The sequence below is a fragment of the Nuphar pumila genome, chromosome 17 (assembly GCF_984573655.1).
Source record: "Nuphar pumila chromosome 17, dmNupPumi1.hap1.1, whole genome shotgun sequence".
In the NCBI taxonomy this organism is placed as follows: Eukaryota; Viridiplantae; Streptophyta; class Magnoliopsida; order Nymphaeales; family Nymphaeaceae; genus Nuphar; species Nuphar pumila.
In genome coordinates this window covers 6,380,878-6,405,929 of record NC_143265.1, presented here as the reverse complement: position 1 = coordinate 6,405,929, position 25,052 = coordinate 6,380,878, and the positions used below count along the sequence as shown (strand labels likewise).

At 36.6% G+C, this 25,052-nt stretch overlaps 1 protein-coding gene across 2 annotated transcripts in view; it reads right to left on the bottom strand.

The window, feature by feature from the left end:
- Positions 1 to 30: 30 nt before the first annotated feature.
- The window catches only part of LOC149811463 (plastoglobule-localized metallopeptidase 48, chloroplastic-like), a 36,687-nt gene continuing 11,665 nt past the window's right edge, over positions 31 to 25,052 (bottom strand). The window contains exons 4-10 of one of the 2 annotated variants that reach the window (XM_089993100.1): positions 22,387 to 22,454; positions 16,056 to 16,235; positions 13,953 to 14,049; positions 13,752 to 13,861; positions 1,100 to 1,233; positions 502 to 676; positions 31 to 383 (exon numbers count right to left, since the gene is read on the bottom strand). In XM_089993100.1, the coding sequence (XP_089849226.1) occupies positions 541 to 676; positions 1,100 to 1,233; positions 13,752 to 13,861; positions 13,953 to 14,049; positions 16,056 to 16,235; positions 22,387 to 22,454 (725 nt within the window). In that variant the 3' untranslated portion in view covers positions 31 to 383; positions 502 to 540. Of the gene's footprint in view, positions 677 to 1,099; positions 1,234 to 13,751; positions 13,862 to 13,952; positions 14,050 to 16,055; positions 16,236 to 22,386; positions 22,455 to 25,052 lie in introns of both variants that reach the window. The other variant, XM_089993099.1, reaches the window with a different exon arrangement.

Sequence of the window (25,052 nt, the reverse complement as noted above, 5' to 3'; positions counted from 1 at the left end):
ACTATAGCCAAGGAATCAGGGTCCATCTGACCAATGCCTAAGTTGCTGCTATTATTGTATTAGCACTTCTGTAACATGAAAATATCTGAGAAATTTCTTACATCTCAAAGATTCTGCCCTTATAATAAATGTTATCGACTACAATGTTTTCACATCTCATAAATACACGCACCCCAAAGTGGACTATATTATCCATGATGATCATGCTCAGGCTGCCTTTAAGATCACTGCGTTGCCCATGTCTGATGTTTGAAATCATAGGCAGAACCCTCTGGTTTTGAAATTTAGTCTTCAGATGCAACTCTCTGGCACCCATATATGAGTGGTACATGGGAGCCGCTAAGGTATTTAAATGTGATCATAATAGACTTACAGCTGCTATTCTGAATTGAGGGTAAATGGAGAACATATCAATTCATCAGAATGAAAGCAAATAAGTCAGAAGTTGCCCGATCAAATAAACAGTTTATAGGGGTCAAATGTAAGTAGCCAGAGGCACACCTTTATCAAATGTTTCACGGTATTGTGTTGTGCTTGATACTATGCATTAGAAACGGTGCTTGTCGGCGTTGCATGTTTAAGCAGAGATCTGTATTCCTGACTTCTTGACCATTGATCAATTTCCCGAGCACGTAAAACAGGCAATGGGTGAGATAATTGTCTTGTCTGTGCATTCCTGAAATGAGATTGTACAGGAACCAATCAACCAATTGGGATTCCATTTCACTATGATGGTTGACTATGAAAAATTGCATCAAATTTTACCAAAACCAGTAAGCTATATGAATCACTGAAGCTAGTGTGATCATGTAATTTTTGTGAGCTTTGAAATTCACATATACAAGCCTTCTATCTCACACGGATGCTCCATTTTGGCTCCCGTTCTGTATCCCTTAATCATATTGAAAACTTCATAAAAATGGCCGTATCCATGTGACATAGCAAGCCTTACACAGTGAACAGATGAAAATGTATATACTATATACAATTCTAGACATTAAAAAACGTAAGAATAACAAGCATCCATCTTAATGTAAAGCAAAAGGAGGGGCAAAAATGAAAGACAACAAAATAGCTGACATTTGACACAAAACTTCACCTTATATACCACCCCACTGGGCTTGAAGAGGCCTTATCATATGAGCGGGCCTGCTCAAGAAAGGCATCCACATTCAGTTGATCAGCCAAGGATGGACAGCCTCCAGCTAGTTTCATCAGAACTGAAATGACCACCTCTTGATTCACAAGAACAAAACAAGTCCAAACTTGGTAAATAAAGTTTAGAGGCTGAGGGCACAAATAAGTAAAAAAAAAGGACAATGGTAAGGCATAAAGCTAATAAAGAAAAGAACTCTGCTTTGCAAGTACCCAAATATCAAAATAGCACAACCTTCCCAAATAAAAAAACACTTCTGAACACTTCTTGCTCACAGCAGTATTTATATAGTGCTAGGACATTTTACTAACAGACTACAGTGTGATGCAGAAATAAGGAAAGTTGAGTCTGAAAACTTTCTAGCAGAGAGGGAAACAAAACTATAGTTACACAACTTAACGTGAGATTATCGTAGGCAAACATGCACAGTCTAGTCCATTCAAGATCATTACGAAGCAGCCACTATAGTCACAGAATCGTCATATTTTTACAATATATTGGAAAAAATAGCTTTGTGATTCAGAAGAAATGGAAGTTGAGTCTGAAAACTTTCTAGCACAAAGGGAAAGAAAACTATAGCTATCTATAAATTAGACAAGGTACCCAATTTGTCCATTGAAGATCATTGTGAAAAAACCTCCATAATCACAGAAAACGTCCTATTTTTACAATATATTGGACAAACTAGATTTCCCAAGAAATTTTCTGATATTGTTGTGAAAATATCATGGTAATATGAGAACATTATCAAAAAATAATTTATGCAATTAAAAAAAAACTGTTAATATGATCTCAATTTTCCCCATGTTATTGGAAGCTTCATTTCTTCTCATTCTATTTCAAAAAGCACTAATAAAAGAATAATTTCTTTACTTTTCCAAACATTTTAATTTTCTATGGAGTATTTTAAGAAATTTGCCAGGTTTATAAAAAAAAACTCAATGAATTGTCTCACTAAGATATTGCCAAGAGATACCGGATTAGTAGTGTGCATGTGTGTGCAGGTGCATGTCTGTGTTTGTCTGCGCTAAAGCATATACACCCATGATACACTAGAATTTTTGGTGTGTTCAGCTGTAACGAAATACAAAGGTGTCACTTATGGACCACTAATGGGTCAATTACACAATCATGAATCCACACAAATCACCCACTTAAGGGCATACAACAAATGTAAAAATAGGATTTGTATTCACCAAAAGCTTTTAGCAGAAAGCCTTACATGATATAGGGTTTGAACTTTGAACCCCTTTATATACACAAGGGAACCAAGAGAGAGTCGTTGGGGTCTCCCTAACGGCTAGAAATGTAGCCGTTTGGGAGATCCCAACAGCTCTATGGTCAAAAGATCATTAAGCCCAATCCTAATCCGTGATTTACAAAAATACAAATAAAAGAAAAAATAAAAACAAGAAAATGTACAATGTGTACAGTGATCACGATACCCTTGTATTTACAAATAACTAAAATACCCCTATATACATTAAGACTCCCCCTCAAACTTACGGTGTGATCACCGAAAGTTTGTCTAACAAGAAATGAAATCTAGTCGAAAGAAGGGCTTTAGTGAAGAAGTCTGCAAGCTGGTATTCAAACATGACATGCGGCAACGAATCGTCTTCTTCAAAAATTCTTCTCTAACATAATGGCATTTCATCTCGATGTGCTTAATGTGTTCATGAAATGTATGATTTCCAGCAATGTATATGACACTTTTATTGTCACGGCATAACCTGGATGGTGTAGTTGATGGTCCTCCCATGTCGGACAACAAGCTCCTCAACCAAACAATTTCTAATGTTGTGGTGGCCATAGCCCGATACTCATCTTCTATGGATGACAAAGACACCTTTTGTTATTTTTTGCATTTTCAAGACACCAGTGAGTCTCCTATAAAAACACAGAAGCCAATGGTTGAGCGTCTATCATTGGGATCTCCTCCCCAACCAGAATCAGAATATACAACTAATTCAAGCGGGAAGGAGGAAGACATTAATAATCCTCTGTTAATAGAATTTCTTAAATATCTAACAATACGCATAAGAACTCATATGAACTGACGTAGCAAAGTGCTGAAATTGACTACTAGTGTGAACTGCATGAGAGATGTCTGGTCTGGTGATGGTCAAGTATGTCAAGGCACTGACCATCTCTAGATATAGTGTGAGATCATCTAATAAAGTTCCATAATCAATCTTCATCTTTGAGTTGATAACTTCAGGTGTATCTACTCTCTTCTCGTCAGTCAATCCAGACCTATCAATAATATCAATAGCAAATTTAGATTGAGACAATAAATATCCTCGAGGAGAATGAGCACTTCAATCTCGAGAAAAAATATGAGAAAGCCTAAATCAGTCATTTCAAAATTTTGTTTAAGTACATGTTTAATATGATTTACTCCCTGATTATCTCCTCTTGTTATGATCATGTCATCAATATAAAGGAGCAAAATTATAGTACCTGCATCAGATTTCTTAACAAATAAAGCAGTATAACATGAAAAATATCCAAGACTAGTCATAATAGAACTAAAACGATCATACCAGACATTTGGTGCTTGTTTGAGACCATACAAGGCCTTTTTAAGACGAAGAACCTTTTCTTTCGAAATATCATACTCAAGTGGTGGATCCATATATACTTCTTTTTTTAATTCTCCATTAAAGAAGACATTTTTGACATCCATTTGATAGATGGGTCATTTCCTAATAGCAGCTATAACTACAAGTGTTCTAATAGTAGTCATTATCGTGACATGGGCAAAGGTCTCATCATAATCTATCCCATATTTCTGTATCTTTTGGCTACTAGTATGTCTTTATGTCTTATCAATGTTTCATCATTCTTAGTTTTAACCTTGAAGACCCATCTAAATCCTATTGATTTCTTCCCAGGTGGTAAGATAGTCAAGGTGGCAAGATAGTCAGTTCCCAAATTTTAGATTTTTCTAATACTCTTATTTCTTCACCCATGGCATTGTGTCATTCTGGATAGTCCTTAGCTTGATTGCATGAGATTGGTTCGAAGTAGGAGAAAATTTTTGCTAGACAAACTCTATATTGAGGGACAAAGGATTCATATGACATGAATCTATCAGGTTTTTTCTGTTGTCTTTCGAGATGCCTAATATTTCTAGTTTCTTGGGCTTCTAAGTTGGAATATTTTTCTAAGGCATTAGGATGATAGCTTTCTTTCCTTCTTTTATATTGAATAATTTGAGAATGATCCTGATGTCCACCACTCTGAGTATGTATTTGATTATCATCAATTTGATTCTCTTCTAATATCAAATCACTGTCATTCTTAGAATCCAACTCTAAGAATATATATTCATCTTCTCTCTTAGGCACATTTTTATCAAAAAAGCTTTCATTTTCTAAAAAGGTAACATTTCTTGAAAAATATAATTTATCATGTTCAAGATCATAACATCAAACTCCCTTTTGACTCTAATCCACTTCCCTGACTGGAGGTCTTATAATAAGCATTGGTCATATTTGAAGAAGACACTACAACCTTGATAAGTGATTTGAGAAACCAAAAGTAAGTTTAAATTAAGTTTTAGAATACAAAAATTTAGAGATTTTTCAAAATTTTCAATTCCTTTAACATCAAGAGAGGTTCCATCCGTAATAAAAACATTCTTCCTACTTGAATCAATACTATGGTCGATAAGCATGAAATTATTATAAGTCACATCAAATGAAATACCTGAATTTAAGAGTCAAGAAATCATACCAGATGATGATAAAGTGGATACGACAAGACCAATTGTGGAGGAACCTTTGAGAAGAGGTTGCAATGCTTCCATCAATTGAGATAACAACATATTTCCTATGGATTTACTTGAACTTCCTTGTCAACTTGAGAAGCACCAACCAAAGCGATTTTCTTTTCCTCTTTAGCTTTAAATTCCGGACAATATAGTTTGATATGTCTCGGTTCTCCACAATTGTAACAAATAAGTTTCTTCTTCCCATCTCTTTTTTCTTCATAAGACTGAGGTTTTCTAGAAGTGTGGAGGCTTATATATATGGGAATTAGCACTCGGTCTTGAAACTGCTAGAACATTATCCTTGGACTCTTTTGATTTGGTTTGAGATTTTAACCTCTTTTCTTCCATGCAAACTTGAGCCAAGACTTCATGAATAGGTGAAAGTTCATCTTGCTTTCTATGGAGTATGTTACTCCTCATTTGTTTAAATTCGGGTCGTATACCCCTCATAAATTGAAAAAATTGTTCATTCACAATTTGTTTCTTTCTTTATTCGGCATCTTTTGGGGTTTCCCAAATAGGTTCCATTTTTGCCATTTGATCCCACAACTTTTTGAGAGTCTCATAGTACTCTCTTATATTATTTTCTCCTTGCTTGCAAGTGAATTTTGTCTTGCAACTCTCATTTATATGCGACATCACTTTGAGTATAAGTTTATTTAATAAAGAGCCAAGCTTCATCGACTCTATCAAATTCTAATATGGTCTCACATGTGTCCTCACTCATGCTTCCCATAAATAAGGAAAGAACCTTTGCATGTCCAATCTCTCATTCTTTTATAGCTTTCTTATAATTTAAAAGAGCATTTTCTCTCTCTTCTCCTTTAAGGACCTCTTCTTTAGTAGTCTCATCCTTTTCATTAGGAGTCTTTGCGAGACTAGGTTGTGGTTTCATTAAGAAACTATCAACATATTCCCACAAGCCTTTTTCGATTAGGATTCTTTTGATGGTGATGACCCATAAGTTGTAGTTATTTTCATCAAACTTAATAGGGACCACCGTCACCACTTCCTTGTTGGCCATTTAAGAGAGAAGAGAAACAAAAAACAAAAGATATAGAACCAAGAAGAGTAGAAGGTACTTGGTTTGACAATGCTCCACAAATTTGATATGACAAACTCTTCTACTCTTTAAAAATCAGCCGCATAAGCATCAATCAAGTGAGGCTATGGGCATGCTTCTCGAAGCTCTATCAGATCTTCTCGATCTCCCACAAGTCTCTTGAGTACCTCAAAACTATCAAAAGAGCACCAAGGCATTGATACCATGTGAAAATCTCTATAAAAAGAGATTTTGTGTATAAACACAATGCTAGAAACACGAAGTGTGCACAAAGGCACAAAGGAGAACTCTCACAAGTGCAGAAAGGCACGGATACAAATGCACAAGAGCATAAAAAATAAACTTCAATATATTGGGTCCCAAGAGGGGCTTTACAAAAGCATTAGATTACAAGGGGGTAAAACCCCATATTTATAATACAAGGGAGAGAGGAAATGAGGGAGTCGTTGGGGGTCCAACGACTCTCTCTTACTTTATGCTTTTTGACTTTGGTCAAAAAGCATAAAGCCAAATATGTCCAAAAATTAAACTAAAAGGTAAAAAAGCAAAAGAAACCTAACTTAGTTAAATAAACTAACCTAATCCTAACTAAACTATAAAAGTAAACTAAAATTAAACTAAAACTATGAGATTACATATTAAATTATGTTACATTATTTAACTCCCCCCTCAAACTTAGGTGCCATAACCGAAAGTTTGCTAAGAAGGAAGTTAAATCTTGGAGAGCACATCACTTTGGTGAAGAAGTCTGTCAGTTGGTATTCTGATGTGACATATGGAAGGTCTATGGTTCTTCTTAAGTATTCTTCACGAACATAATGGCAGTCCATCTCAATGTGCTTCATGAACTCATGAAATGTGTGATTTTTGGCAATATAAATTGCACTTTTATTATCACAATATAGTTTTGTGGGCCTTGAACTTGAATATTTATATCTTCCAGCAAGCTGCGAATCAAAACAATCTCCATGGTAGTAGATGTCATGGCTCTATATTCGGCTTCTGTACGAAAGTGAGACCTTCCGTTGTTTCTTGCATCTCCAAGAAATTAAAGATTCACCTAAAAAAATGCAAAAACCAGTGGTGGAGTGACAGTTATTCGGGTTATCTCCCCAATCAAAGTCAGTATAAGCAATTAAATTCAATTCAGAAGAGGAAGATAGAAATACCCCCGTGCTTACTGTACCCCTTATGTATCTCATGATACGGAGAATGACGCTTATATGAACTGTAGTAGGTGCATGTTGAAATTGACTAGCAACATGTACTGCATGAGAAATATCAGGCCTTGTAATGATAAGATACGTTAAAGATCCAACTAGTTGTCGGTAAGGTGTGAGATCTTCTAGGAAAATCCCATCATCAATCTTCATTTTCGAACCTACTATTTCAGGAGTTTCACAGACCTTGTTATCTGTGATTCTTGATTTGTCAAGAATCTCAAAGGCAAGTTTAGTTTGAGACAAAAAATAGCTTCTGTGAGAATAGGCAACCTCAATTCCCAAAAAATATGTTAGAAATCCTAAGTCTGACATTTCAAATTTTGAAGTCAAGATAGATTTAATGCTTTTGATTCCTTTGGTATCATCACCTGTTATTAACATATCATTAATATATAACAGTAATATAACAATTCCTGCTTCAGATTTCTTAACAAACAATGCAGTGTCAGTATAGCATGAAGAGAAACCATTTCCAGTCATTACAATGTTAAACCTATCATGCCAAGCTTTGAGAGCTTGTTTCAAGCCATAAAGAGCTCTACGAAGATGAAAGACTTTATTTTTTGGAATTTTCATACCAGGTGGAGCATCCATGTAGACTTCTTCATTAAGATCCCCATTTAAAAAGACATTTTTGACATCCATTTGGTAAATATTCTATTTTCTAATGGAAACAATGGTGATGAGACATCTGCCAGTAACCATACGAGTTACTAGAGCAAATGTCTCTTCATAGTCAATCCCGTATTCTTGACTATAGCCTTTAGCTATTAGACGAGCTTTATACCTCTCAAGAGATCCATCACTCTTGGTTTTGACTTTGAACACCCATCAACATCCTATAGTTTTCTTTCCACTGGGAAGCGTTTGAAATTCCCAAGTGTTGACTTTTCTAAGCGCTTTGAGTTCACTTTCCATGGCTTCTCTCCATTCAATACATCGTTTGGCATCTTCAAAAAATTTTGGTTCAAAATATGAGTGAATGGCACTTAAGCAAGCCCGATATTTAAAAGAGAAGGAATCAAAGGAAACGAATTTAGAGGGAGTTTTTCTAGTTCTTTCGGTTCTTCTAGGATTTGAATCATGTGTGAAGATAGATTCGATAGGTTCACTATATCGTTCGATAACAGTTCTAAAGGTGCGTCTATCTCTATGAGTATAAGTGATAGGGTCTCTAGATATATTTTCTTCTCGAGAGGTAGTAGGGCTAGAATTATTGTTGATTTCAACCATTTCATTGTCACTATTATATGTTGATTCATCATCACTAGAGATATCATCATCTCTAGATAATAGATAAAAAAGAAAGGAATAGTCGGCATTTTCTAAATGAGATTCATTCTTTTCAAAACCACTATCATTTTTCAAAAACGTTACATTCCTTGAGACATATAACTTATCATTCTTAGTATCATAACATCGAAACCCTTTTTGGGTTTCAGAATAGCCAAGAAAAGCACAATGAATGACTTTTGGTGAGAGTTTATCATTTTTATCTTTAAGGACAAAGCACTTACAACCATAAACTCTTAATCTATTATAATCGGGTTCTTTTTCATATAGAGCTTCAAAGGGAGAAATTTTATCTAAATTTTTGGATGGAAGACGATTAATAAGATAAATGGAAGCAAGAGCCGCCTCAACCCAAATTTTTTTTTGAATACTTTGGAAAATAAGAAGGGTTCTAGTGGTTTCAATGATATGCCCATGCTCTATGTCACATGGGTGCGGGTGCGACACTTTAAAAAACCTTGGGTGCGGGGGTGCGGGGGTGCGGCAGGGCAAAAATGTAAAAAATTATATATATATATATATATATATATATATAATTTTGAAGTTTTAACTATTAACATTGTCATAATTTAACAGTTAACATTGTCATGATATCATTCATCATGCATGCAATATATCAACCTAAATAGCAATCAAATAAGTAAAGCAATTACATAAATCAACCTAAATATCAATCAAATAAGTAAAGCAGAAAAGAACTAAATTACATACCAAAATTTTGGGCTTGAACCGAGATGAGCTCAAGCCCAGTTTGAACAAGAGTTATTCAAACTTGGCCCTAAAACAACTATTTTTTGAATGGCTGACACCAACTAAAAAAAGAGATTTTGAAAAAGAATCGGACGTTACCATGAATTCAAAATGTAGCTGAAAAGTCATCATTAAAATGCCCTTAGCTACATGATACGTGGGCGACATGAAAAATAATTCAAAGATCGAAGAATATGACAAACCTGATTTGCCAAAAACCAACATGAAAGGGCTGTTTGGGTGACCAAAAACCTGATTTTCAGAATTTTGGTCACAAACAACAAAAAAAAGACTTGTCATTTCCCGACCAGCCACTGGCAGGAAAATGGCCTGATCGGTGTTTCCCTTGTCAAACGATACCAACCAGGCCATTTCTTCGCCGGTGGCTGGCCGAAAAATGGCCGGCCATGCCCAAAAACTTAAAAAAAATGAAAAACTATCTAGCCATTTTCCAGCTAGCCAACGACCACAAAATGGTTGAGCCAGTGTTGCCCATGCCAGAGGACATTGGTCCAACCATTTTCCTGTAGATGGCTAGCTAACTCGTTTAAAAAAAAATTATGTTTTTTGGCAAGTCACCAATCGAAAATTTGTCGGCCATTTATGGCCATTTTACAGTCGGTCACCTTCTTCCCCATGAAACCCATCCACCCTCACATGTGTCCGGCCAACCACTTGCCAAAAAATGGCGGGACACACGTGAGGGTGGAAGGGTTCCATGGGAAAGAAGGGGGGAAGGATGTGGGAAACAAGTCTCCCCTCCTCGCCGACCCAACAAGAGAGCGAGAGGGAGCAGGGTGGGGGGCTCGGCCCCTCCCCTTCCGACCCAATAAGAGAGCGAGAGGGAGCCAGAGGGTACCTGCGACGAGGGAGAGGAAGAGGTGGCATCTGGCTCCTTTGAGAGGCGTCGAGAGTAGAGGAGGTGAGCGGAGCTGTGCGGGAGAGGAGAGGATTTTGCCCTAATACTCTTTCGACAACCTTATGATCGAGCAAAAACAATTTTTTTACGTCTGAAAATTGGACGAAAATGACCCTGGGTGCATTGACCGTACCCAGGGTCGTGTTGACTGCACCTGCACATCGCGTCGCGTCAACGCGGGTGCGGCACCTGCTTTGCCGAGTCCTTGTGACTTAGCCTATGTTTCCTTTCGGCCAAACCATTTTGTTGTGGGGTCTTAGGACACAATCTTTGATGGACAACACCATAGTCTTCAAGATATTTTTTAAATTCATTAGAGAGATATTCACCTCCGGAATCGGTCCTAAATATCTTTAAATTACTATTAAATTGATTTTTGATCATCAGATGATATGATTTAAAACATGAAAAAACTTCATGCTTATATTTGAAAAAATAAATCCAGCAATATCGTGAAAAATCATCCACAAAAATCACATAATATGCAAAACCTCCCTTGAATATAACGGGTGCTGGTCCCCAAACATCCGAATGAACAATTTCAAAAGGTTTAGTGGTAAACATAGATCTTTGTTCAAAAGACGTACTTCTCATTTTTCCAAGAATGCAATCATTATAAGAGAAAGTATTTTTATAAAGATTTTTAGTAAAGTCCAAATAGGACAACTTGGTGATATTGGGATGACAAGTCTTTTGTGCCAAACATTTATGTCTTTATGTTGGGCCACATTACAAAAAGGGGTTTTTTGAATTTGAAGAGAGTCCACATAGTATAAGTCTCCCTTCCTAGAGCCTTCCTCAATCAACCTCCTGGACTGGTGATCCTGTATTAAACATTTATTAGATGATAATTGAATGTCACACCCAAGGTCCGAGAATTGAGAGACGGAAAGTAAGTTCAAATTTAATTTTTGTATAAATCTAATTTTTGGAATAAAGAAGTTCTGTGTTTTAAAATTTTCAATTCCCTTAATTTCAAGAGAAGTGCCATCCGTAGTTGAAACAAAAGATGGTGACGAACTTTCAAAGTATTCAGAAAGAGAGAAAATGCTTGGAGACATATGAAATGAAGCACCGGAATCTAAAAGCCAAGAAGTTTTACCTGGAGGGAACGGAGTAGACACGGCGGCACCAGAAATAGCTCCCTTAAGAAGAGGTTGAAGAGCTTCCACAATTTGATTTAGAGATAGAGCTCCATTTGTAGATTCATCTTTTTGTGGTTGAGATGTGGTGGCCATTGCTAGTAATTTCTTTCACTTAGGACAAACCGGTTTGATATGATCCGGTTCTTTGCAAAAGTGACACACAACTTTGCTATAGTCCCTTCTTCCACCATGACCACCTTGATTTTGGTTTTTAAAATGAGGAGGTTTATATGTCCTTAAGTTGTTCTCGGGCCTATAAACGACATTAGCTTCATCACACTCATCTTGATTTGTGGGCATTGCAAGAACACTTGGATTTTGCTTGCTAATGCCCATACGAGTTTCCTCTCCACTTAATTTAGTAATGACATCTTCAAGAGAGGGAAAAGTGAAGGAGGATAGGAGAGAAGATCTAATTTGCTCAAACTCGAGCCTTAGCCCATTCAAAAAGTTGAAAAAACGATATTCTTCAAGTTGCTTATGACGAATCTCTATGGCTTCTCCACTCCACTTAGGTTCGAGCATAGCAAGCTCATCCCAAATGGAAGAAAGTTCGACAAAATATTCCCTTATGCTTGAAGAAAGGTTAGCGCCCTCTTTTGGAGGTAATACTTATGGGACAAGTCTCTAGAAGTGTACATCTTCTCAAGGTACTCTCATGCTTGAGAAGCCTTTTTAAACTTTATGATATTAGCGTTGATTCTAGTCTCAACTGATGAGAAAATCCATGACAAAATCTTGAAGTTTTTCATTCCCACTCCTCATGCTTTTGCTATATTCTTCAAGAGCCTTCGTTCTTTCATCTCCCTCAAGAATTTTGATTTCTCTTCTTTCAACCAAAGTAATTTTTTGCTTCGGTTCCGGAATTGAGCCTTGAACATAACCCCAAAACCCTTTTCCTTTAATATGGGTTTCCATATTTCTGGCCCATACGTGATAATTGGAGCCATTGAGCTTAAAGCCAAGAGAGAAATGAAAGTCTTTTTCACCCATTAGAGAGATAAGATGAAGGAAAAGAATACGTACCAAAAAGAGATTTTAACTCTTGTTGAAGTAATCTTCTAAAATATTTGATGAAGAGAAGTCTTCACACCAATCACAAAAAAATTTGAAGCCACACTTTTCGAGTCACTCGATATTGTGAAGAATCACAAGATTTTCTTTCCCAAGCAACCTTGCTATGATACCATGTGAAAATCTCTATAAAAAGAGATTTTTTGTATAAACACAATGCTAGAAACGCGAAGTGTGCACAAAGGCACAAAGGAGAACTCTCACAAGTGCACAAAGGCACGGATACAAATGCACAAGAGCATAAAAAATCAACTTCAATATATTGGGTCCCAAGAGGGGCTTTACAAAAGCATTAGATTACAAGGGGGTAACACCCCATATTTATACTACAAGGGAGAGAGGGAACGAGGGAGCCGTTAGGGGTCCAACGACTCTCCCTTACTTTATGCTTTTTGACTTTGGTCAAAAAGCATAAAGCCAAATATGTCCAAAAATTAAACTAAAAGGTAAAAAAGCAAAAGAAACCTAACTTAGTTAAATAAACTAACCTAATCCTAACTAAACTATAAAAGTAAACTAAAACTAAACTAAAACTCTGAGATTACATATTAAATTCTGCTACATTATTTAACACATGTAACGAAATACAAAGGTGTCACTTATGGACATACACAATCACAATAACCACTAACGGGTCAATTACACAATCACGAATCCACATAAATCACCCACTTAAGGCCATACAACAAACATAATAGGATTTGTATTCACCAAAAGCTTTTAGCAAAAAGCCTTACATGATATGGGGTTTGAACCCCTTTATACACAAGGGAACCAAGAGAGAGTCGTTGGGGTCTCCCCAACGGCTAGAAATGTAGCCGTTGGGGAGATCCCAACAGCTCTATGGTCAAAAGACCATTAAGCCCAATCCTAATCTACAATTTACAAAAATATAAATAAAAGGAAAAATAAAAAAGGTACAATGTATACAATGACCACAATACCCTTGTATTTACAAATGACTAAAATACCCCTATATACATTAACACCAGCCAATCTAAAAATGAAATGGTACTGAACACGATGGGTTATGTTTGGTAGAGCAAACCCACCCATTTTCAGTTGCCAGAAACTGTTAGTGTAAGCAGTTCATCATACTTTATATATGCATGTACATAGGAAGGATCACAGTCACACTGTCACATAGGGACTTAAAAATGCCCAGCACACCTATGTTGATGCTGGTGCTTCTAGGTGCTAATGCTGAGTGCTTCTGGGTGTTGCCACAGAGCTATACGATACAATGTAGTATACATTATACATTTTTTAATAGATAACCTGTACTACCAAAAGATGAGATATATTTGACCATCCTTTATCTAAGAAGCTGGTGCATTCAGGAATCTGTACCTTGGGATCTTGAGAAACAAGAAGTGCGGCTCTATCACAAGTCAACTCTGCCGCACGGAGCCACCTGAACAGTTGCTCTTCCAAATTTTGTGCAATAAACCCACCCAACCCTGAACAAAAGCAGCAACTTATAAAGTGAATGTCTTGCTCCCAGAGAACAATATAATGTATAAATAGGCCTCTACCAGATCACTATCTTACCAGGAACACTATATGCACCCAACGTCAGAATGTTGGCAAAGGTAAGCCACACACCATGATCACATTTCAAATGGCCTAGCTCATGAGCCATGACAGCCTGGCATGCATGTGAAGGTAAAAGATGTAACCACTTCTCTTAAGAACATAAGCACAAGAGAGAAAAACATCTAATTCACAGCACATACACATTTGTTTCCTTTAGCTTCTCTTAAGAAGAAACATGCATAACAGAGGAAAACAACTAATCCACAGCACACACACATATCCCTCCTTTAGCCATATCAGAAATTGAATATCCAAGTGATTTTTTATAGAGAATTGACCAGATGGTGTCTCCAACCAGTACCTAGTATTATCAACTGTAGGTTTCCTGAACAAGACAACCAATACAGAATGCTATTCTGAAAAGAAAATTAAATAAAAAAGGTCAAAGTGGATTTACCTACCAAAAAAATGCTCAATACACATGCACAAACACACAAAATATCTGCTGCACTTGACTGTAGAATATCTCTAGTACAAAGTCATTATTGCAAGCAACACCAGATCAATCACAAACGTGTTTGACTCTTGGGCATGGCCTGGTTACATATTGAATTGAGTGTATTCGATGTGAAAATGTGATTATTTTCAACCATGAAGTTTGGGAGCATTGTGATTTGCAAACTGTCGATTTTTTAAGCTCTTCCGTAGGGCTTGATCCAAGATAATAAAGAAAATTTTGAAAAAAGGGTAGATTCTACTTGAGTATGATATATATATATATATATATATATATATATATATATATATATATACAGACACACACTATGATCAATTGTACCTACAATCGTCTTAGCGAAACCCTTTTTTTCAATTTTTTGGTAAATCTAACCTCATAGATGTGAGGTACATGCGCTGTCTAGTAGGAATCGACTTTTCGATCACCGGAATCCGATGTGTACGGGTTTTTATGGTGATGCAAAATTTGATGGTCATAAAACATACCAAATACTCCTGACTCAAAAACCCGTTTTTTCATCGAGAAAACATGATCCAAGGGTCAATTCCCACTAAACCAACCATGCTAAACACATCTACAATGTTAGATTGAGTCAAAACAACTTGCTTCATGAGATTGAGGCTAGTTTTAAGGTACAATCGATTGTAGCAAATACACATACACATATACGTACAGGCGATTGGCAGTTGTGAACTCGTGTTCACCACCTCTGACCAAGTCAATTACAATTTTAAATATGACCCCATAGCTGTGTGCTTGTGTTCACTAATTGTTTGTTTTCTTGGACCACACCTTGGATTGAGCTTTTTCCAAGTAAAATCATGATCGTTGAGTCATAAATTTTGGTACATTGTGAACCATTTATTTTTGAACCCCTTGAAAATCCTTCTTACAGATCCCAATGACATGATTTAAAGCTTGTTTTTTAACAAACCAACCATGCAGGTCATGTCTGTAGGGCATCTTTAACCATCCGATACATTTGATTGGACAGTTCAGGGTGGGTGTACAATTCTCTGCACACAACACACACACATGTATAGGTATGAGTGTCACCGAGTGATATTTTGAAACTATCACGAGAAATTCCGATATTTTAAGGTAGCAATATCGGGAAAATCTCGTGTTATTATCACAATATATTTTTTTAAAACTTATTTTTTTATATTTTAAGTTCAGTTTTTCTTTTTTTTGTATTTTAAAAACTTATAAAAATTGTTTCCTTATATTTTTGTAAGAAAAATAATAGAAAACCTATTCTTTCTTTCTATTATTTATATTTTTAAAATTTTTTAAGCTTCCAAGATTTTCCACCTTTTGAAAATATCTCCGAGAAACACCCTCGCCAAGAAATTACCTTGAACAATATATGTCTAATATATATATATATATATATATATATATATATATATATATATATATATATATATATAATGTGTGTGCACAAGTACTTGGCAGTCATACGGCAAAGAATTATCTGAACACGAAATAACGATAAATTCATATGTAGTAGGGCATATCAACCAACTAATCAAAGATTAAACAACTGCAGAGAAAGTAACACCTATTAAGATGATTGTTTTGAAGGGAAATAGGAAAACCTGTAACTCTTTTCTTGTCAGTAGCTCCACAAGACTCGTGTGCACAACAATGAATGGCTTTCTACCATTAATAGCTAGTGTATATGCATTTGGAACGGGATTTTGACGGACATAGAGATCCGGGGCTTCAATGTTCAGTATTGTAGCAGCCTCAACCATCAACTTGTGAAGATCAGTGAGCTGACAAGTTAACACAGTAAGACTAGATTAGTAAGATATACACATGATTTGCAAGCAGTTAAAAGGAAGCAAACTAAAATAGAAGTAGTATAAGTAAGAAATTTAAAATGAACCAAGTTAACTCAAAAGATGAATTTTCCAGACTATGGATGATGCAGGGCCTCTAGAGTACCAGAACAATCCAAACGAGTTGGATCCTAATCCAACTCTCCAGACCAGATCAGGGCAGCGATACTCGAGACGATACAATCCCATTCAGGACTTTTCTGGTCCAATTGGATCCTTGGAGTAATCCATTTCCATCAATATTTACATTTTGCAGTATTGATTCCATTTTTGGCAAGTTAGGAATCACATTTGATATTTCTTTTTTTAGGGTGCTTGATCCTACGAATCCGGATAGTTCTAGTGCCCTGTAGGATCTTTTTGTGGCACTAGAGGGTGTACGGGGTTACATAATAGTTTTCTTTTTTTTGTCTTAATAATTTTTCAAACTTTTTTAGAAGGATCCGGTTTATAGAGCCGTTTGGATCTTTCCCAAGATCCAGACCGCTTAGACCCAAATGGTGCCACTTCAAGTGGACAACCATGGACTCCATTTGAATTTCAGATTTGACTTTGAAAGTCTCATGGCTGTTGGAATGTATTAAATACTAATTTCAAAACATGCTATTTTAGTGGACAAGAGGGGTGGAGAAGCTTCCCCACACATTTTGAGTGGTCAAGAGGGGCGGTAGCCTTGGAGAAGCCCCCCCTCCATCATGAGGCTTCTTCCTTAGGGTTTAAGAACCCTAAGGGAGGTCAACCAGGGGTCTTTTGCCATTTTTGTAAAAAAAAATCTGAATAGTGATGGAACTTCTTCCATGAAGAAATTGTGAACTTAAAGGAGCTTGTAGAGCTTGGCTTGGGAGTTCAAGCTTGTGACCAACATTTTGAAGAGCTGCTGCTGGAGTGAATCGGCTACGTGTGAACCAGGCCTCCATCGTGTTCAGTCTGGTGTGCGGTTTGTCCTTCCCAAAGGAACCTAGGAAGTGGCTGAGCAAAACCCGACGTTGTCGCTGCTACCACCATCTTCTAGTGTTTGAATGCTTACTTCTTTCCTCAAGATTGATACTCTGTCTTGAACCACGTTTTTAGAAACTCTGTTCATACTCTGTTATGGTCATCATATTCATGCTGTTACAAATTTGTTGGCATTAGGCTTTGTTTGAATATGATCTGAGTCCTTAACTGCTTATTACATTTCCTGGCAGAGTTCTGTAAATCGGTTTGTTCTCTTAAATGGATGAACAAAAATTTACGAACTTTATCTTGTTGAAAAGCTAACATTCGGTTCAACAACATTCATGTTTATCACTTTTGCTGAATCCATTTTGTGACTGGTCTAAAAGGACTGAAAATCCCGCTTACTTGACTCTGATCCGAGTCATTGAACGACTTAATATTTTTCTGATAGAGTTCGGTATTCTGGTCTGTTCTCCTAAACGACGGAACAAAAAATTATGAACTTCAGCTTGTTGGAAAGCTAACAACCGACTCTACAACTTTCATGTTTATAATTTTGATTGAATTCCTTTTGTGACGTGTCTAAAAATGATGGCAAACTCTCTTGTCTGAATGAGAACTGAGTCGCTGAACTGCTTAATACATTTTCTGACTGAGTCCAATGTTTGAATCATAACCTGATCCATACTGTTTTGTTTGTCGATTTCTTTGATGTTCTGGAAAGATGACATCTGAATTAACAACCTTCATGTTTTGGCAAATTAGTGAATCATCCATTTACTGTTTCAAAAGTTAGCTTGTTATTGCATGTTAAATTACCAAATCGTTATTTCGTTTAGTTTAGCACAGAAGATACCTCAATGTATATTGGGCATAACTCCCTTCGGTTTTACCAAAAAATTCCAATCTTTGATTCATTGAAAAGATAAGATAATTTCACACAACTTTCATGTTTTGAGTTTTTCCAAACTCAGTCATCTGAGGGTCCGAAAACCCTCCCGCAGTTGACATATTGTCCATCGGTTGGACATCCGGCAACCTGTCTGTCTTGTCCGTGAGTTCTGACCAGAACTCTATCAAACGAGCTCTGTCCTGTGTGAACCCCTTCGTTCCAGGTCTCTTAGGATTTTAATTCCAACTTCTGGGTCTGAAGTCTGCTACACCCAAACTGCACCAAACCGTTCTGTTCGACTCCCGCGAGTTGGGTTCATCCGTCGAAATATAGGCTTCCAAGCTTTGAGATCCTTTTGGATCGCGGATTGTGGACCGGCTTCGTCGTCGACTCCGCATCATTTTGGTATCAGAGCAGGTTGTCAGGTTTCATAATCCGACACGGTTCAGGGTTTGGAGTTAAAAAAAAATATTTTTTAGGAGTTTTCGCCATGTCTGGGCGAATGGGTGGTAGAGGTCGAAATGAACATAACCTAGAAAATGACGGCCGAGATCTTCAATATGAGAACCGTGACTTGAGGCGACAAGTCGAGGAAACTAATAGGAAATTAGAAGACCTGAGTCGAAGGATGAAAGAACTCACGAGGGAACGAGAAAGGCAGCCCGAGCATAGTCCACATGAATCCCGAGGAACCTGTGACATGACTACATACGATTTACATGGTGAATTTGATTCATATCGTCAAGGTCAGGATAATAGGGATACTCACCAGCCTAGGAGGTCAAACTGGGACTCTAGTTTGAGATTTGAAATTCCCGAATTCAAGGGAACCGGTACTCCCGAGGAATTCTTGGATTGGATTAGCGAAGTTCGCGAAATTCTCGAATTTAAAGAAGTTTCAGAGGACCGATAACTTGGATTAATTACCCTAAAACTTAAGGGTCGAGCTACAACCTGGTGGCGCCAGCTCAAACAAATGCGTAGACATTAAGGTCGAGCCCCTATTGAGCGATTGGGGAACATGGAGCAAAAGTTGCACACTCAATTCCTTCCACTTAACTACCATCGAGAATTGTATCAAAAATATCAAAACTTAAAATAGGGTACGAAGTCAGTGAATTAGTACACTGAAGAATTTCATGACTTAGTAGCTCAAAATGATATTCGAGAAAGTGAGGAACAACTTGTGTCCAAGTATATTGGAAGTTTGAACTTCCAATTAAAAGATATGTTGAACTTTGTTGAGTGTTGGACGGTGTCCGAAGCTCATCAAAAAGTGTGCCAATGGGAGAAGTCTTCTTAACGAAAGACTGACTAGAACTAGTCAAACTGATAAACCAGCGATGCGGACCCCTGCGGTCCCCAATACTAAAATTGTCCCACCCTACTGTCACCCCAATACTACTACCCAACCTAGGGTTGCCAGTCAGAATGCGCCTGTAGGATTCCAAGCGAGACCCACTAATTCCAATGTCCCCATCAAGTGTTAAACTTGTGGAAAACCCGGTCATAAGTCCATTGAATGTCGTGGCAAAGCTTTATTCATCGAGGGTCCCTCGTAAGGACGAAGACTCAGGATTTGATCTAGAGTTTGATCCTATCTATGATCATGAAATTGGAACTTTTGAAGAACCAGAAGAGGACGTGGAGGAAAACGTGTTATTGCCAAATCGTTATTTCGTTTGGCAACCCTAGGTTGGGAGTCCAGTGTTTGAATAATAACCGGATCAATACTGTTTTGTTTGTCGATTTCTTTGATATTCTGGAAAGATGACATCTGAATTAACAACCTTCATGTTTTGGCAAATTAGTGAATCATCTGTTTACTGTTTCAAAAGTTAGCTTGTTATTGCATGTTAAATTACCAAATCGTTATTTCGTTTAGTTTAGCACAGAAGATACCTCAACGTATATTGGGCATAATTCCCTGTGGTTTTACCCAAAATTTTCAATCTTTGGTTGATTGGAAAACAAGACAATTTCGCACAACTTTCATGTTTTGACTTTTTCCAAACTCAGTCGTCTGAGGGTCTGAAAACCCTCCCAAAGTTGACAGACTGCCCATCGGTTGGACATCCAGCCTTGTCCGTGAGTTCTGACCAGAACTCTATCAAACGAGCTCTGTCCTGTGTGAACCCCTCCATTCTGGGTCTGTTAGGATTTTAATTCCAACTTTCGGGTCTGAAGTTCGTTGCACCCAAACTGCACCAATCCGTTCAGTTCGACTCCCGCGAGTTGGGTTTGTCCGTCGAAATATAGGCTTCCACGCTTTGAGATCCCTTTGGATCTCGGATTGTGAACCGGCTTCGTCGCCGACTCCGCATCAATGGATGTCACAATTAAATGCATAAAACAACAAATATGAGTATCTGTGCACACTTAATCAGAAAATTATTCCCTGAACCAGCTGTCATTTTATAAAATGAAACCCAGCTACTCGGCACCACCTGTAAATTTAGGAAATGCTCTTTCAGATATGAGATATCTCCTCAATCTTTTTTATGAATTCAAAAAAGTACCAATGATATCGAATAACAGGCAGCAAGCCGCGTAATGACACTTGAATTTTGGTTTTTTTCTGGGTCAAGGTATCACTAATCACTTAAATATGGTTGACCATAAATTTCTCATAGAATAAAATATTTTCAAGCATCACAAACAACAAGAAGGACAACGCCTCTTATTGGTAATGAAGTGAAAATACTGCATCAATGGAAAAGGAGCATCAAGGTTATTGAACAGTTCTTTCAGGAAAAAGATAAAAACTTCAACTTGAAAGCCAACGAGTAAAAGATAAATTTCAATGAAAAATAACTCCATAAGCAGGTGCAAGAATCTCATTGACCAGTCTAAAAGACCTATTGAAACTATGAGAGGCACCCTTAAAAGATGTCCATCCAGAACATCATACTCCAACTCCATTTAAAACCAACAATTAAGTCATTAAGCCATGAAAGAGTCTGGCTAAGATTTTGGAGATGTAACATTATAAACAGAGTATATGAACTTAAAAGCACTATTACAACCATTAAGGTTTCATTTGTCTCCATTGGTTCCTTTTAATAATTAAGGATAATTTAAGATATGGTAAGCCAATGATATTTGCAAGAATTTTGAGGCTTTCAGAAAGTTCTGTTGACCAGTCTAAATGACCTAATGAAATTTGAGAAGTGTACCAGAAAAAGATGTTCATCCAGAATATCGTACTCCAAACTCCCTTTCAATCCAAAAATGAAGTCATCAAGCCATGAAAGAGTCTGGCCAAGGTTTAGGAAATATAACATCATAGACAGAGTGATGAACTTAAAAACATTGTTAGAACCAGAGGTTTCATTCGCCTCCACTGGGTCTCTTTAAGAATTAAGGATAATTAGGATATGGTACGCTAATGATATTCAAAAGAATCTTGAAGGTCTCAGAAAGTTCCTTGAAGAAGGAAAAAAGAAAAGCGCCTTGTCATTCACTTATATTCAAAGTTATAATATGCTTTGTGAAAACAGTGGCAACTGCTGGATGTTAATTTAAAGTTTTAAACCACATACGTGGAGGTGAGATTCTGGACAAAATGACAACTTCAGATCTACTACAGAAAAAGGTGAAGTCCCTACTTCTCAAATGGAATCACCTTATGCCTTGTGATGAAATCCATGGATCCAAATGTCAATTATTTTAATTTAAATGGAACATCAGATACCTTCTGTGCTCATAACCATACGCCATCTTTCTATTTTCGTTCTTCTAAGTACATATAACAGATGTGGACATTAAACATATGATACTGGTGCTATACATCTGGTGAAGATAATAAATCATCTTTAGATGAGAAAGGTTGGAATTTTACGTGCTTATTATACTTCAGAGAGTGCTGAGCTTAGACTGAAAAAACTGTGAGATGATAACCATATTCAAAGTATACCATATGATCAAGAAGCAACTATCAGTATCAGACTTTGAGGAGTTCAAAAAATTTGTATCCAAAGAGACCAAAAATGCATACAAATCAGAAAAAATACTAGGATTCACATGTCAACATAGAACTAGTTGCACACTACAAGTTCCTTAACCAGTAGCATTTACTGAAATACAACTGTCTACTTCATTTTAGAAAAATAAAAGAAAACCTTGTGTAAATGCAGTCTATAGGTGCAACACCTATTCTGCAGGAAAAGTTTAGCCCTACGATTATAAACATACAACAAAAACTCTGGTTCTTTTCACTGTAAAGCTTCACCATTTGGTGAGTGTTCCAATAACCTGATTTTCAGTCACAAGAACTGACGTTCCTATATTCTCAAGAAGCATCACTTGTTCAGCAATTGGTCCTGCATAGACAACAGTTTCAATTTGAGTTATTTTGATAATCAGAATTATAATAAAAAATATCAGAAATGACAGCAATTAATCATATATTTCTCCATTAAGAAAGCAGATGAGCATGTGTAATGATTTTTATATAGGAACAAGATACTGTACATTTCTCACATGTGACCAATCATGCATCTTAGTTACCTAATGTTTGAATACAACCTCATGATTGGATAATGTGATCATTTACATGAGTTTCACTTTACTTCCCTGGGTCGAGACTAACACTTAAAGAGGAAGAAACAGAGAATGCTGATGTCAGCATCTGACTATTGTATAGTACATGAAAATCAGATATAGAAGCAAAAATGAAAAATAATAAAGTTTTGACAAACATTTAAAGAGTGCCAAAATCATACAATTTAAACCGAGAAAGTACCCTTTCAATGTAAATCATGAGTCCCATGATATATTGGCTCTAATAATATGTAAGACAATAGAACATATCTAAAAAACTGCAAACTTCACAAGTGATTACTAAAACTAAATCCGTAACCATGTAAGAAACAATGGTAACCACAAAAACTTCCTAAAGAAAACTTACCTAACATTTATCAAAGCAGCAGCAATGACATAACATGGATTCTTTTTCTTTGTTTTTCACAAGATCCCATGGTATGGCTTCCAACAGTCATTATGGAGTAAAATGTGCATATAAAAAAAATGCATGACCCAGATATGGCCCATACGATGCAACAGTTTCCTAAAAGCTAGGGCATGATCAGACACACATATGGAGGCATTTGGGCAAATGCCTCAGCACCTAATGCAAACACGAAATGGAGGCAATCAGTAACGGTAAATATTGAACCACAATATTATTATTTGTAAGTTAATTAAGACTAAGTTATGCAAAAGTTCCAAAAGTGAAGTCCTGTTTAGGGCCTTCAATACTTAGAAAATAGAAACTACCTTATGTCTGAGAAAATTAAAAGGAAAAGAATGTCATGGAAACATTAAGCAAAATGAAATACAAATTGGTGGAAGCAATTGACTGGGATTTCTTAGGTGTGAAATGTAATTTTTTCAGCAAAGGAACATTAAAAAGACAAAGTTCACCTGCTGCAACAATCTAAGTGCAACTGCTACATGCAGCAGCCCTATTCTACATGGCAGTATAACTAACTATAGTTAGACCTGGAAAGGCTGTGAAAGAAAATCTAGAATTTTAATTTGAGTTGTAACGTTAAAAAAACTTTCAAGAAGGAAAAATCAGCATATTCAAAGATAATAAAAACTTGAAGGGGATCTGTTAGGATTATTAATGAGAATCAATAGTATCTTCTTAATTATTACGCTCCACATCATTTTGTAGCACAAGATTTCACAATTGTCAAATGTTTTCACAACAGTCGAAGGATTACCATCACGTGTTGAAGTACATCGAATATGACCCACCACAAGGGGCTCGCCATGGTAATGATGGCAAAAAAGGTATTTTCATCAACGTTGTGTCAGATGATCTGGTAGTTGCTGAGACCCTTGAGTGCATTCAAATATTTCCAATGTTATCAGTATCATATCGTATTATACGATACGATACACTATATTGTAGTATTGGTGGGGGAACCGATACGACATAAGGCCCATATCGTATTTGGTACGATTATCATACCGATACAATATGATTTGTACGATTCATGGGTGTATCACACCGTATCGTACGAGTCAACTCTTTTTTTTTTTACTTCTCCAACATTGTTAAAGTGACAACTGACCACTTATGGGGGGCATTTTTTAGTCCCCAAGGGTTATTTTGACCTCATTTTTGCATGTTGTCCCTCTCCAACCTCTTTTCTAAGACTACCCACCTTATTTTGAGATCAAATCCACCTTACATATTAGCGCTTTTGCTAGATCCGAGCCATAAAAGTATGATGTGCCTCAAATCTCACTTATTTCCATCCTAGACAACATTTTTTTTTGCTTCTAACCCACAAAATCAAACCCTAAAGCCCCTCTTTTACCCTAAAATCCTTATTTTCATCCTAAACACTCATTTTTTGGCTTCTACCACTCAAAACTGAAGTCATAGTAGTGTGATTTATCCTAAATCCGCCCATTTCAATCCTACACACATTTTTTTACCTCTAACCCTCAAAATCGAGCCCAAAGGGTTTGATTTGTGTGAGATCAAAGTTAGAGGAGCGCTTCAAGCATCAAAATTAAGGGTAAGTTCATTTTTTTTTGTTGTTTTAATTTATTTCTTCTTTTTTGTCTTTAGCCCTGTTTTTAGCCATAAATGTGTTGTTAATCTTAGTTTTTTTTTCTTGTTCATCTTAAATCACCTATTTTTTTATTCTTAAATATCAAAATCATGCCTTAAAGGTCGATGGACAGTAGAGGTTGAGGCTCAAATGATCCAGCATAAAAATATTACAAACTGGTGAATTTAAGGATACCTTTGAAAGGGATAGTAAAGTGTAACTTTTATGGTTTTGTAATACATGGTGGATTGTATAAATTTAAATGTCACAACGTAAGTGATGCAGAGCATCCTAAAGATCCGAATATTGAAGACGAATTGGATCCAAATTTAATTCACCAGACCCGAT